Source organism: Echinops telfairi, unplaced genomic scaffold (genome assembly GCF_000313985.2).
Source record: "Echinops telfairi isolate 266 unplaced genomic scaffold, ASM31398v2 ScPeMD7_23;HRSCAF=83, whole genome shotgun sequence".
Lineage (NCBI taxonomy): Eukaryota > Metazoa > Chordata > Mammalia > Afrosoricida > Tenrecidae > Echinops > Echinops telfairi.
The window spans coordinates 10,425,589-10,440,676 of NW_022103920.1; the positions used below are offsets into that span (position 1 = coordinate 10,425,589).

Genomic DNA, 15,088 nt, shown 5'->3' on the forward strand with positions numbered 1-15,088 from the left:
TAAGACTTTTATTTCGCTCGCTTTGGATATCTTATCAGGAGAGAGCGGTCCTCAGAGAAGGACATCATGCGTGGTAAAGTTAAGGACAAGTAAAAAAGAGACAGACCCTGGACAGGTGGATTGACACAGTTGCTGCAACAGTGGCTCACATGTGGCGCTGTGTGGGTGGTGGCACAGACTGGCAGGGTTCATTCTGTTGGACTGATGCACTGGAGCCAACTCGATAGCATCTGCAGTAACAACAGACCAACTTTAAATTTACTAGTACAGCTTCCAGGAGCCTTGGTGGCCTAACTGCTAATGGAAAAGTTGGAGATTCAACCTACCAGCCACTGTGTCAGTCCACTGTGGTCATGTATCTCCAGACAAATTTACAGCCTTCAAAATAACATGGGGAAGTTCTTGGTCATGGACGGTCTTTATGAGGTGAAACTGACTTCCCTCATTAGGAACAGGAGTCTAGCTTCCAAGACCAAGACTCCAAACCAGACTCCCTACTGTCGACTTGACTCGGACTCATGGAGACCCTGTAGGGCAGAGTAGAACTGCCCTTTTGAGGCTGTAAATCCTTATGGGAGCAGAAAGCCTTATTTTCCTTCTGCATAGTGGTTGGTGGTTTTGAACTGCTGACTTTGTGGGTAGCAGCTTGGTTCCTAACCCAGGCTCCTCCAAGTCAGGCAAGATCCCTATAATGTGTTTATCATCGAACAATTTTACATTACATTGAATCCTGATTAACAAATCGGGAGAGATTAGGAAGATTTAAGACGTATTTTGAAATTAACTTTTGAACACCAAAAGGCTTCACACCAAGATTTATTGTCAGATCTATTCATTCATTTGTCAGTAGAAACAAAGCTGTTTTAGGAGATACAGTAATTAGAGGCTAAAGTAGATTAGAGGTGGTGATGATGTGTTAGACACTCTGAAGTTGGGGATAAAGTCATTGATTGACAAGCCAGGCACAGTCTCTGCTCTAAAAGGGCTTACAGATTAATGGAGGGAAGAGAACTTACGTAGTTGTCAGTATGCTGAGCAAGGGAGGTCTGGGGCCTTAAGGGCAGGGAAGCCTCTTTGAGGAAAAGGTGACTAAGGTTAGGCTTGAAGGATGGCCTCTGGTTAGCAGAGACAGTCAGGGCTGCCCCAGGTTATGTGTGGTTGCCAGAAGTGAGCACTTGTTCCAAGGCCTAAAGGACTGTAAAGACACAATCATTTCATTTTACCAATGAGAAACGGAGGCTCGTGGAAGTTCAGCACTGCCCTGTGATCCCAAAGGCATTTCACAAGGGGTCAGGACTTAAATCCCCCAGGTCTAGTACTTTCTGTCCATTCATCCTTTTGACCATCTGTCTGATGACCAAGTTTATTTTTCTTGGTGTAATGTTCATGAACACTTGACTGTGTTCCCAGAGACTATGTAGCAAGCTATTGTAGCTACCAGGCACGTCGTTGGGCATTCATAATTCTGTCACAGGCCCTTTATGTTTCTTGTTAGTATTAAAATAGGCTCACTGTGACACTCCTGTGTGCCATTGTGTGTGGTGGTGACGTGCTGGTGGACCGGGCTTCTGCTTCCTCCCACACCCTTTGCTGGCTTTATTCAGTAGAATCCTCATTTACTTCTTGACTGTTGTTTGTAGGCAGAGCCTGAAGTGCTCAACTCAGTATGCAGAGCCTACATTTGAACCCTTTTCTGACCCACCATGGGCCATTTGGTCATGCTCTGAGACCCACCTGTGTGCTTTGCATGGAACTTTGGTTCAGTATTAAGATAGCTGGTTCTTTTAAGAATCTCTATGGAGTACCTGTGATGTGCTAGGACGGTGTAAGACACTGAGCTTGGAGTGCTGCCCTGGGTGGCCTCTGTTCTTCACACGAGTCATGGTCCAGAATGAGAAGCACTGTGTGCTCTAGGGGCACAAGGATGGCCCCTGGCCATGGAGAGGATGTGCACCCCTCTGCTCTTCTTGGGGTGCGCCCTGCTGCAGGAAGTGCACAAAATGCTTCCGAACCAGCAAGAACCCTGCCTCCACAAGAGTTGTTTGTCTGGGAGATTAGCGTGACAGTGGTCAGAGATGAGGCGGGCGAGGTAAGCGGTCACAGATCCTGAAGGGCTTTCTGACTCTGCTGAGGAGTTTGGACTTTATCCTGCAGGCAGTGGGAAGCTGGTAAATGCTCTTAAGAACAGGGAATGAGTAGTCAGAAATCTTTGGACTGCACATTCGAGAGTAATTAAATACACATCATGAACTTTCATGATGATGTTATACTCAAATACTAGCCAGAAAGTCTTTCTATAAACCAGTGGACTTTAACAGCCTCACTCTCACTTAAACACACACCCCAAAATGCGTCTGTTGTTGTTGAGAACATTCGCAGCAGAGCACACACTCCGTCCACCAATCTGCCACAGGTCCAATAGATTCAGGGGCGGAGATAATACTCTTGGAGTTGGGCAACCATTGCCTTCATCCTGTTTTAAGTTGTCTGTCTTCGATTAAGATAAACTCATTGCCACCCAGGTTTTGTGTGTAATCTTGTAGAACATTCAGAGGTTGTGTGGGACCTGCCTGGGCATTGAGAGGTCCAGTGTCTCTGGCTCTCATCCACTGGACACCAGTAAGGTCCCATCACCTGGACAATTTCCACTAATAACAGCTCCTGCAAATTTCCAAAATAAGCAAACAAAACACCCAAACCACTCCAGCCGGGGCCCTGGACTGTCCCATTGAGAACTACCACCATGGTGGGCGATGCTGCGACAGGACCGCCCAGACTTCTTGCTGAGTTGGCAAACATCAGCTGCAGTGCTAAGTGCAGCTCTACACCCTCCTTTCACCCTGGGACTGGGCTGAGAACACCCGGCAGGCCATTGCCTCAGGCACTCTTATTGCCGCTCTTACTCATAGGCTTTTAGTGGGAACACCCATAAACCAATATCCAGTGTGTATTCAGATTTTTTCAGGCCCACTTCTAAGCCACTATGATTGGCTGTAACAACCCGACTCCCCTTTATGAATCTCGGTGGGAAAACCTCCTGCACAAGACCTCTTCAAAGTGTTCAAGAGCAGAGGTGACACACCTTGCGCACTAAGGTGTGCCTGACCAGGTCATGGTGTTTTCGTCTTCTCATATGCTTGTGAAAGCTGGCAAGGCACAAGGAAGGCCAGAAAAGAACTGTTGTTTATAAGTCACGGTGTTGCTGAAGGTCACTGCATACACCAGGATCTGCCAGAAGAACAGGCAAGGAAGGCTGTCTTGGAAGAAGTACTGCCAGAGTATTTCTCAGAAGGCAGAATGGAGAAAATTCATCCCATATGTTGTGAACATGCCTTTAGGTGGGACATCATGCTCGGTCAAGTCAAAAGCACAAAAGAGCAGGACGACGGCACAGTGGCTGCAGCAGCGGCTCCAACGTAAGGTGATTGTGAGGATGGCACAGGATCCGGCAGTGTTCTGCTCTGTTGTCCTTTTGAGGATGGTGCCATCGCACAACAACAATCAAACCGAGGGTCATAAAGTATAAGTAAGCTACCTGTATGCACAGTACATGTCTTTTTTTTAAATATAAATAGAACAAATTTTATTTTGTTATTCTTTTTTTTAAAATAATCATTTTATTAGGGGCTCATACAACTCATCACAATCTGTACATACGTCATCTGTGTCCAGCACTTTAGTACATATGTTGACTTCATCATTCTTACGACACCCACTTTCCACTTGAGCCCCTGGTTTCAGCTCATTTTCCCCTCTCCCTCCCCACTCCCCCGGAACCCCCGATAATTTATAATTTATTATTATTTTATCATATCTTACCCCATCCCATGTCTCCCTCACCCACTTCTCCGCTGTCCGTCCCCCCCCCCAGTACATGTCTTAATCAGAAGACAGAGAAAGTTGGAGAGCCACTCAGATTTGACTTTGTAGTTTATAAAAACAGCATTTTTATTTGTACTAAGTATTGTTGCATACTGTAGATTTCTGGATAAAGACAATTTGTCCTCGATTTCTTCTGCCTTTAATTTGTAATTTTGGCCATTGTTAATGAAATTGTGTTAATGAAATTGCGCTTAAAAGTCTTATCTGGTGTATATGTAATAATATTGTGCAGGTAAGAGCCCTAGCGATTCTTGGTGCAGCTATTAGAGCATAGAAGATCACTCCAAATTTAGGGAGTCCTAGCTTCTTTTTACCGTGTCGATATGGAAGCTCTCTGAGACTTGGAGGAAGGGCGCCCTGAGGTCAGCGCAGCGTTGTCATTAGGGAGTAGGCCACGTCGATGAGTCTCAACAGTAGCTCTGTCTCCTTTCACTGAAGAGGGTTGGTGAATGTCCCCATTACATGGATGACGTTGATGAAAACGGGGACAGTTTATACCTTCTCTCTTCTTCTTTTATAGGTTTTAAAACGACCAGAATATTTTGGGAAGTTTGGTAAAATACATAAAGTTGTCATCAATAATAGCACATCATATGCAGGCTCACAGGTAACTAACTATAGGGATTTTTGCCTTTCCTCCCTACGGTCTGGGCTTGACCTGGGCTGTTCAGAAGGAAAACTTGCTCTCCGTGGTTAGAAAGTGGAGGGTCAGGGACCTGCGGAGTGTAGTGCCCTCTCATGGCGGGATGGGGAAGTGTGGGTGCTCACTGGATGCCTGTAGGACGGACTTCATGGAATTACTAGTAATAAAAGGGAAAGCACAGGACAGAGATTTAGAGAAGGGGGAAGGGGATGGGGAATTGAGTCTGTTTTCAGGCATACTAATAATTAGAAATTTCCAATCAATAATATTTTCAGATATTGAAAACCTATATATAGAGCATCGTTGCTGTGCTGATACAAGCAGATAGAATAGTCCTATAGATTGCCTTTATTTGGGGGAGAACATAATTTAACACAGCGTGGTGACCTTTTTCTTTTTTCTTTTTCCCTTCAAACTAAATTAAAAATACTTTTTTTTAAAATAGCCTTAACGAGCCTGTCCAATCACTTTTTAGAAAAAATAAAACCAAACCTAAGATGTTATTTTATCGAGCTATGTCCTACCACTGTGGTGGAGTCAATCCCGACCGTGTGTTAATTATAATTAGCATGGCAGAAAAGGACTGTGGCTCCCCTAGTCAGGCTGCAAGAGGGTTTCGATGGTGTCCTTTGAAACTAACCACCGTGGGACGGGATGTCTCCCCTGTAGGGTCCCAGCGCCAGTGCTTATGTGACCTATATCCGGTCCGAAGATGCGCTCAGAGCCATACAGTGTGTCAACAACGTGGTGGTAGATGGCAGAACACTTAAGGTAATGTGGCCCTATTTGAGTCTTTGCAGGGGAGGGAGAGAAGATAGCACATGGAGGAGAGCCTGGCACCGCCGAGGGAATGTAGAGGCCCTTTATTAAGATCGCCTCTTACGCACCCATAGCCATCGACAGCTCTCTCTTTGGAGAAGGAACCGTTATTCTCCATCAGAAATGGGTACTGCTTCCCATTTGTTGTCCTGAAGTCTTTAGACCCCGGTGAATGCCAGGGTGAGTCAAGGCTCCTGCCAGGCTGGGCTTTCATATAAATGGAAGCGAGACAGCCCCTATCTGAAAAGGACTGAGGGGGCTTGAGGGCCCTAACCGCTTCCAGCTGGGAGCAGACTCGCTCTGTCTGTCTGCTCCCAAGTGGGGTGTGTCCTGTAGTTTTTGAGGGACAGCTGGGACAGAACCTCTCAGGAGGAGCTCGGCTCTCCAGTGTTCCGTGTTCGGGCCCCCACAGCTGCTGTCGGGGCTGGGCCTGGCTGCCAGTGCAGAGATCACTCTCATGAGGACATTCTGCTTGTGCTATCAGCTCGCATTTTGAGGCCCTTCTCTTCACCCCCCCCTCCTCCTCTTCCTGCAGGCATCTCTAGGCACAACAAAGTACTGCAGCTACTTCTTAAAGAATATGCAGTGTCCAAAGCCCGACTGCATGTATCTCCATGAACTGGGGGACGAGGCGGCCAGCTTCACAAAAGAGGAAATGCAGGTAGTAAAGTAATGTGAATTATCAACTTTGCAGACAAGGGAGTACTTTTTCTTTCCAAGTTCATATGACAAAAGTAAAGTTAGAGGGTTTTTTGCATTTTTGTTAAACTGTTCTTCCTTACAGTAGTATTTTCCAAACAAAAGTGTTCTGTGGGACGTCATAATACAGAAGGCTCTGTGCTCAACCTGAGTCTGAGATTCACTCAAGATGAGCAGATTCCTTCCTGCAGGCTTCTTCTCAGGAGTCTTTACTGGACCAGCTCACAGTCAGCAGGGGAGGTCGAGTGCCTAGCACACTCCCAACACGTGGGCCATGGGAAACTCGTTGGGAAATGTTACTTGAAGAGAAATGTCAGTGAAATAAACGTGGAGAGGGAGACTGTAATTAGTAGTTGGGTTTTTGCCTAATCTCTACTCCTTTCAGAGCATGCTGGAAAATTATATTGTGTCGAATGATGCTGCTGAGCTAACATCTTAACAACACTCCTCCCCTTGAAAATGTCCACTGAGACAGTGTCCTGTGAAGGGTGGATGGAAGGTTTAACATCTCCTATGTTCTTTTTTACATTTCCTCTTCTCCTGTCTCCTTTCAATTTGTAGTCTAAACATGCCTTTAGAAGTAAAACTGTTGACCATACGGCATTTTAAATGAGGATTATACCAAAGCACAATGCTGCCCATCCCTATTGTAGATGAGGACTTCAGATTGTTGCTGTGGACTTTGGCAGGAATACTTCTCATTTAGAAGGTGGGGGGCATTCATTGCTACCTTTTGTTCTCCAGCTCCAACTGGAGAAGGCCGGCTAGGGAGTGCCTACAGATTAAATCCCGTTATACTAGACACATTGGAGTTGCTTAACATTGATGTCTTTGCGATCAAAGACGGTGTTAAATTTAGGTCCTTCTGCTACTTAATAGGAATAGCTGACTTGCTGATTTTCTTATGTAATAACCGCTTGAATTTTTTTTTAATGAAAACTAAATTTCATGCTGAGAATATATTACATCCCAAAGCACTCTCCCAATGGAAATCTCTGCCGAGGGAGATTCCCAAACTCTATCTGGTCTCATTTTCTGTCTTATTGAACAGTGAAAGAAATTGATGGACAGTCCCTTATAACTTAGCTGTAATGGGATTTAACCTGTCTCTCAGGAATTGCCCTGTAGAATCATAAGAATGATCATGTTGAGCTTTCTGTGGCTACCAAAGGCCATAAAAGCTCCTCAACTGATGGTAGAAAGAGTTGTCATGTTTTAAAGATGTAACCTTCGCATCTAACGGCATTTTTCTTTCTTTCTTGATGCTTTAAATTCATTTCAGAGTGTTCTGAATCTGGCTTTTCTTTACCTGAGTTTAAGTCACTTTGAAAAGGAAGTGTTAAAGTACTTCCGTAGTATAGAAAGGAAATTGGAGGATCCTAGCTTGTTAGGACCTCCCTCATAGTTTGGTGCCATGGGAAGCCTTTCTAGGTCTACTTGAAACAGGCCCTGGGATCAGGGAGGGATGATGCATTGTGTAGGATTGCCCTTGCCAGCTTTTAGGGTTTTGCTCTTTTGGTTTGGCAATAGTATTTATGTAGACCACACCCCTGGAGGTAAGTTAAAATACTGTGATCCTTGTCCGTCCAGGCCCGATAAACACGCAGACCGCAAAAGGTGGGTCAAGGTCATTTCATTGCCCTTTATGTTTGTGTTCAGCTAGATTCCATAGCCAGCTTATGAGTATTTTCTTCCTCGATGTTTGTGACAGTGCCTTTTGACAGTTCATCCTCACTGCCATTGAGTCAATTCTGACTCACAGCAACGACCTTATAGGATGCAGTAGAACTGCCCCTGGAAGCTTCTCAGGCTGTATATCTTGACTGGAGTCGATAGCCTTATCATTTTCCCACAGAGCATCTGGTGGGCCCAAACTGCTGATGGTAGTGGTTCACAGCACAAGTCTTTACCCCCTGTGCCCCCAGGGCTCCTCCCTCCAGACTCACAACTACCCTTGCCGTCAACCGGCATTGTCTTCCTGTGCCTGGAGCAGAGGCTGGCAGAGTTTTTCAGTGAAAGATCAGCAAGTACCTGTTGTAGGCTTTCTGGGCCATGCTCTCTCTGTCATAGCTATTCACCCCCGTATCAGGAAGCCAGCTTAAGTCAGGACGAAATGTAAATAGATGAGCATGAATGTGTTCTGCTAAGAATTTCTTTGTAAAAATGGGTAGTTAGCTGGATTTGTCTCATAGGCTGCATAGATTACTGACCGCTGTAGCCCTGGTGGTCCTATCATGTAAGCAAATGGACCGCTAACCGCAAGGTCGGCGGTTCAACTCTATCGGTCACTCCACAGGAGAAAGATGAGGCTTTCTGAAACACTATATAGTGTCAGAAACACTATAAAGGATTGTAGTGAACCCAAAATGATGTGATGGCAGTGAGTTTGGTTTTGGGTTGGCCTAGAGTTTAGAACACATTCATTTTTATTTTGCTGTTGGAACAGAAGAGGAAAGGGGAGGGTAGACACAGAATAATGGAATTTTAACTTCATGTTGGCACAGTGGGAAGTAGAGATAAACGTGCTACCAGTGTAGCCCACGGTGTTTAGCACTGCAAGAAAGAGCTGGGGGGATGGTTTGCCTTGGGTTGCTCTCCAGTCAGGCCTGTTAGAAAGATACTTCCTGTGTCAATTACAGACATGCAAGTAGTTGAAACCCAACTGTCAGTGTTTGAGCCAGTGAACAGTTTTCTTCATACGTGTTTCTATGTCATAAGTGTGTTCTGAACGGGGAAGAGCCTTACTGTGCAACACGTAGTTGTGTGGGGAGAACTTGCAGGGGCCTAGGAGTGGGATACCACCCTCACAGGTGTTTGTGGTGCCACGGAGGAGCTTGCCACTTCCTCTAGGGCACCGCTTACAATCCAGAATGTAGTTCGATAACTTACACCAGCTCTACTGTGAACCCCACTGCAGTTTCATCTCTTCTCTCACTAGGCGGGCAAACACCAAGAATATGAACAGAAGTTACTTCAAGAATTATATAAATTAAATCCCAATTTTCTCCAGCTGTCTACGGGTTCAGTTGACAAGAATAAGAACAAAGTGACCGCACTGCAGAGGTACGACACGTAAGTACTGATGCTCCTGCAGTCAGCCGGCACCTCCTCCTCTCCTGATGAGTGCTGCCATGGGACCTTTCAGGGCAGACTTGGTTAGCTAGAGAGGAAGTTCCTCTTGACTCACAGCCCTTGCTGTTTCTGATGACACTTGAGACACCCCGGATAGGTTCATCTTCTGCAGGGATGTGCAGACTTCACTGGGCCCTGGGGCCACCCTCCTTCTTAGAAAGGAAGTAAGCCATCTTAGTGTCTCCGCACTGAGCTGTGGATTCCCCTTGGCATAACGGGGAAATACTGTAAAAGGGAGAGTGAAGTGTGGTGGTGCCACAGAGCTGGCCCCAGGCGTCACTAACGTCTTACATCCTATGAGTGGGAGGGTATCCGGTATTCAGAATCGTGCCTTTGGAGTTTCCAGTAAACCAACATCATACCTGTGCTTAAGCAAATGGATAGTTCTGATTGCCATGTCCCATTCTGATGCAGTGATCTGTAGACTTTGGATCATAGTTGGGGATGGTCTGAAACAGTCTAATTAATAAAAAAAATCTATTTTGGGGTTGTACTCAATCCCGAACATCCTTTACATTTGGGGCTGCAGGATCTTTGTTCTGTTTATTTTTAATTTAAAAACTGAAAATGATTTTATTTTATTTTATTTATTTAAAAGAAATTGCTACAGTTAAGCTAGATTCTCCTTTTTTACAATCCAGAATTAAAGTTAAGTAATACTTTGAGGTGTAGAAACTAAATGTTTAGCACTAAAGTAATGGGAGAGCTATTTTTAAAATGCAGATACTAGTAACCACGTGGATTGTCGCCTGAGTGGATTTCTTCAGAAAGATGTTCTTGTGTTTAAATGTTTGAAGTGTTTAAGTTTATTCCTGTTAAAAGCTGATATTTAACTACTAAAACCTATTTAAATTTAAATATTTATTTCTTGTGTATACACACACATACATAGCCATACATATTATGCATAGAAAGAGGTACTATATACTTGTTAGTATAAGATGTAATAAATGCATTTGTTTGTATGAGAACAAAATTCTATCTTGGAAGAAATATAACCTGGTTGCTTCTGAGAAGCAAGGATGGACGAACTTTGCTTCACATACTTTGGGCATGTTCTCAGGAGAGACCTGGTAGAGTAGGAGGTCGGCACAAAGAGGAAGACCCTCCACCAGAGGGATTGACACAGCCCATTGTAACAATGGGCTCAAACCTATCAACAATTACAAAGATGGCACAGAACCAGGAAGTGTTTTGTTCTGTTGTATATAGTGGGTCACTGAGTCAGAACCTAACAGCAGCAACAACACTGCTAAGACAAACATTTGGCTGACGTTAGTTATCTGAACCATACTTATCTGTTCCAGCCTGGACACAGATTTGACCTAACATTTGCTCTCCACTTAAACCCCTGGCATCAGGTCCTCATTTTTCCCCTCTCTCCCTGCTCCCCCCTCCCTCATGAGCCCTTGATAATTTATAAATTATTATTTTGTCATATCTTGCACTATCCGACGTCTCCCTTCACCCACTTTTCTGTTGTCCATCCCCCAGGGAGGAGGTCACATGTAGATCCTTGTAATCAGTTCCCATACTTGATAATTAGATAAATAAATAGACTTCCTCGTTTTTTTACTGAGTTCCTACCTGCCTCAGGTTTGATCTGTGCTGATCTCTTCTTTCTCATCTGTGTGAAGGTCTCTGTGTTAAGGGTATTAAACCTGTGGGACATAAGCTACCTTTCACCCTTTTCTGTTAGAATGATAATGGGGTGTTTTATATGAATCGGTGGGTAGTTTGTATGTGATAAAGTCAATCTTTTCCTTTTGTGCTTATAGAGACCTTCTCTACCCAAAGGCCAACCAGAGAAATAACTGCTTGTGTGTGTTTCTTGTTTTCTGTCTTTGTAGTTAGCATTGCTTTGTTTTGGCATTAACTAAGTAGTTTTACTGTCTAGAGATCAGTCTCTCCCCAACTAGCTGACCATGTTTTTGCGTTTTGAAATATATTAGTTTCATCAATCCATTTTGGCAGACCTAAACACTACTGAGTCTTTCCAGCTATTACACGTCTCTGTGTAAGTCTCTTGTCCCTCTGAGAAGTGCTTTCATTTCACTCCCATGTTCCTCTACTGCTGGGTCTCTACCATCTCCTCTACCTGTGGGAATCCCTGTGTGAAAATTAGAGGTAGGCTCCTTGTTGTGCTCTTCAAGGGAAGTCTATATATCTGTTTTGATTTTTCATATTTTGTTTGAGAGAAATGTTAGTAACCACAATGTGAAAATACTTAATTCCCAATTTATTATTTTCCTTTAAGCTGACAATGGATCTTGGAATCATGTAGCCCTGGAATCTTTGGGGTCAGGGTCTCAAGCTGTAGAGTGGTGATTTCTTGATTTTGTGGCTCAGTCACACTAGCCACTATTACAATTGTGGGAACCAAGGCGTTCAGTTTTAGACAGAAGTAAAAGGAGGGTAGAGCAAATTTTGGCATCTTCTGTGTTCACCTAATCTCCTGGGAAGTCTTGTGTGGTTGGGATCATTGTAAGAAAGTGAAGTCTCTAAGAGGTGACAGGTTGGCCATTGTCCCACACAAAGTGGCAGGCCAGGGTCTGACCACGTCTCTAGTGCTTTCATGCTTAAGCTCCTTGTACTTCCGCTCTCCCATTGTGTCCACGAGGGGATAGAGGGAGTTCTGAAGACACACTGGTAGGACAAATTAACATGACCAACAAAACTATGCTCTAACCACAGGTAGTTTGACCTTGAAGATGTGTGATGCTGGAAGTCTTACCTTAGGCTAGATATGAAGAGGTTCAAAAAAGTTGTAGAAAAATCTTGTTATCTTTTAATTCCATTTTTCCATAAACTCTTTGAAGCCTCCTTGTATAGTGGTAGGTTGTCAATTCCAAGAACTCGATGAAGTATTGAGCCAAATCATTCCTAGGTCATAGATTGGTGGCAGTAGAGGATTAGCTAGAGAAGTGGGGAAGAGAAAACTTCTTTAGGAATGTGTAAACTTTGATGGCATTTAAGACATTGTCAGAAAATGTACACCTTAAATGTACATCTAAAAAAAAGGCGGGACTTTGAAGCGACGACTGGAGAGCCTGTGTGTTCAACAGAATGGGAGGGCCATGCAGGACCCTGGTCTTCTACCCCTGGGGTTCACATACTCTTGAGACTTGTCAGAACTGGTCTGTAGCAGAGCCGGGGGAATCATGAATAGATATCAAGATATGATGTGTACATTTTCCTGGAGAGAACCCACAGCCCAACGTAATGGTCAGTGGTTGATGTGGAGGGGCCGGTCGCTGATGCCAGTCCTGGATTGGGGGTGGCCTCAGGAATGGTCCGGAACATTGAGGACCTTGAGAGGGGGCTGGGCTGTGTAATGTGGGTCTCCAGAGAGATACTCTCTTCTTTCCTCTGGAGTTTTCCCAAGAACTTGCAGTTCCCACTGAGCACCGTTTACTGGTAAACTAAATAGATACGTTATTAAGGTTTGCTAAAATTTGGCGCTACGGACAAAGTCATGAATTTGTAGAATTTTTCTGAGACTTGTTTTGCCATTCTCTGAAAAGGCTTCCTTCCATGTTGTGCTTGACATACACAGGGGTTTCAAAGTGTTCTAAAAAGCCCTGGTGCTTTCCCCACACGTCTTGAAGTGCTCTCATTTGTGCACACAGTAGCCAACTGGCAAATGAGTGGGGGTGTCTTTTGAACCACTAACCTCGTGGTTAGCAACTCAGTGTATCGCCTATGGCGCCCCCAGAACTCCCTTCTCAGTAGACTATAGTTGAAAATGTAAGGGATCCACTGTCTTGGTTAGTCCCACTGTCTTAGTTTTTTAGTGGGGTGGGATGGAAAGAGTGGACCCTGGGGCAGCTAGAGAGAGTTGTTATACCCCTTATTTCCTGGAAGAAAAAACACATCTCAAGGAGCATTTGTGTATCTAAATTCAACTGAAATACATCGTGTCTTTTCAAAGGCTACACTGTGACCAAAATGCAAAATGATGACTAAGTAGAGACTTGACTCATTGTTTTTCTCGCTGCTACATTGTTGTTGGTCTTAGGTGCCGTTGAGTCCGTTGAACCCTGTGTATATAGAGAGCAAAACACTGCCTGATACCGTGCGCCATCCTCGCTCTCCTATGCGTGAGCCCAGCATTAACAGCCACTTTGCCAGGCCATCTCCATCTCTTTGTCACTGACCCTCTGCTGTACCAAGCCTGATGTCCTTCTCTAGGGACTGGTCTCTCCTGATAGCTTACCCAAAATGTATGAGACAGAGCCTTCCCCTTGCCCTTTCTAAGTAGCATTCTGGCTGTACTTCCCCAGTTTCATAATTCAGATCTATCAATTCTCCTTTGGGCTTCCTTATTCATTGTCCAGCTTTCGTGTGTGTATGAGGCAGCTGAAAATACCAGGGCTTGGGCTGGGTGCACTTTAGTCCTTAAGGAAGCCTGCGTTTTAGAAAGACTGACCTCACCTGTGTGAAAACTTCTATTCCGTGTTCTTTATTGATGGTGGCTGGGGAGGTGAACTGAAGTAATGCCACAAGCCTGTTCCGTTGTCATGTTTTGCCGTCATCCTTTCATTTGCAGACGCTTCTGCTCATCTGGAAGTCCTTGTTTTCAGATGATCAGAACAGCTCCAGTTTGACCTTCGTCGTGCCATCACCCTGCCAGCCCTCCTAAAGCCCAACTTTGTCATTTCTGAGTCTAACCTCTTTCTACCTTTCTGTTAATACCTCTCAGTGCTACTCTAACCACCTTGTACATTCGTCACACTAGCTTTCTCTCTCTCAACCTCGTTTGTAACTTTAGGGGCCTTCCTGGATCCGTATGCTGCCCAGCCTTCCATGGTGTCCTTTCACTAAGGTGACCAGACATCCCGCTTTTGAACAATTTTTCCCGTGTTCCGCGGCGTTTTTAAAAAGCTCCGATGTTTGGAAAGAATGCACAACAAGCTAGGACATACGGTTTTCGGCTGCCATGTGGCTATTTCGCCAGGATATGAGTTTTATCAGTGGTGTCCCGCTTTACCGATGTTAAAATCTGGTCACCTTATCTTAAGGACCTGATTAAATTTGAGTTCCCTCATGGAACTGTCCATAACTGCCCCTTTGGAGGTACCTTTCCTGGTCTGCACTAACTGGAGATCTGCGTGATGAGTAACAGTGCTCTCCCAGTCAATTTCAGAATTGAGAACATTTGATGGTGTCCCTGCAGAGGACACACCTGGGATTCAGAGCGGGTACCAGCCCTGGTTAAAATGTTTCACTAGAGCAAATACCTAAGTGTGGTCCCATTAGTCTTCAGTTTAAAATGATGTTGGATATATTTCCAGGAAATAAAAAAAATTGAGAAATTTAAGATCTTACTTTTGTAGGGTACTTTATGAGGACACATTGGGATACTAATACTTATTCCCTTGTCATGTGCTCAGTGAAATAAAACTCAGTATAGGAATGGTGCCACTCAGTCAGTGGTAGGATGTTTATGGAGATTTTATTTTGTCTTTAAAGTCAGACAGTAAAAATGAACTTGATGTTAGCAGTTTGCTTTGTACTTGTTTTCTTTCGGTGGAAATAGAAATTACTGTTTCCATCTGTCAATAATTTACACAAATGTTTGTTTCTCTGTGTGTATGTACACATGTACTTTTTCTGTGGTTACAATTAGGATATTGAATTATTTAAAGAAATGTCTGACTCTTAAGAACCTGCAGAGAGCATTTCAGGAACTTACGTCCTATCATACAGAAAAATGGGAGTGCTATTTAAATAACTGTAATGGAAAACGAGTATGTTATATGTGCACAAAAGTAAATGAGGGATTTGAATCTTGACCTATGCATTTGGGCAGCATCCAATCTATTTATTTCTTTATTTATCGTTTTATTAGGGGCTCATACGACTCATCACAATCCATACATCCATCCATTGTGTAAAGCACATTTGTACATT

The 15,088-nt window shown here is 44.1% G+C and overlaps 1 protein-coding gene across 1 annotated transcript in view; it reads left to right on the top strand.

The window, feature by feature from the left end:
* The window catches only part of CNOT4 (CCR4-NOT transcription complex subunit 4), a 140,097-nt gene that overhangs the window by 90,389 nt on the left and 34,620 nt on the right, over positions 1-15,088 (top strand). The window contains exons 4-9 of the mRNA XM_004707826.2: positions 4,403-4,489; positions 5,195-5,296; positions 5,880-6,005; positions 8,982-9,115; positions 13,295-13,323; positions 14,060-14,088. Coding sequence (XP_004707883.1) covers positions 4,403-4,489; positions 5,195-5,296; positions 5,880-6,005; positions 8,982-9,115; positions 13,295-13,323; positions 14,060-14,088 — 507 coding nt within the window. The remainder of the gene's footprint in view (positions 1-4,402; positions 4,490-5,194; positions 5,297-5,879; positions 6,006-8,981; positions 9,116-13,294; positions 13,324-14,059; positions 14,089-15,088) is intronic.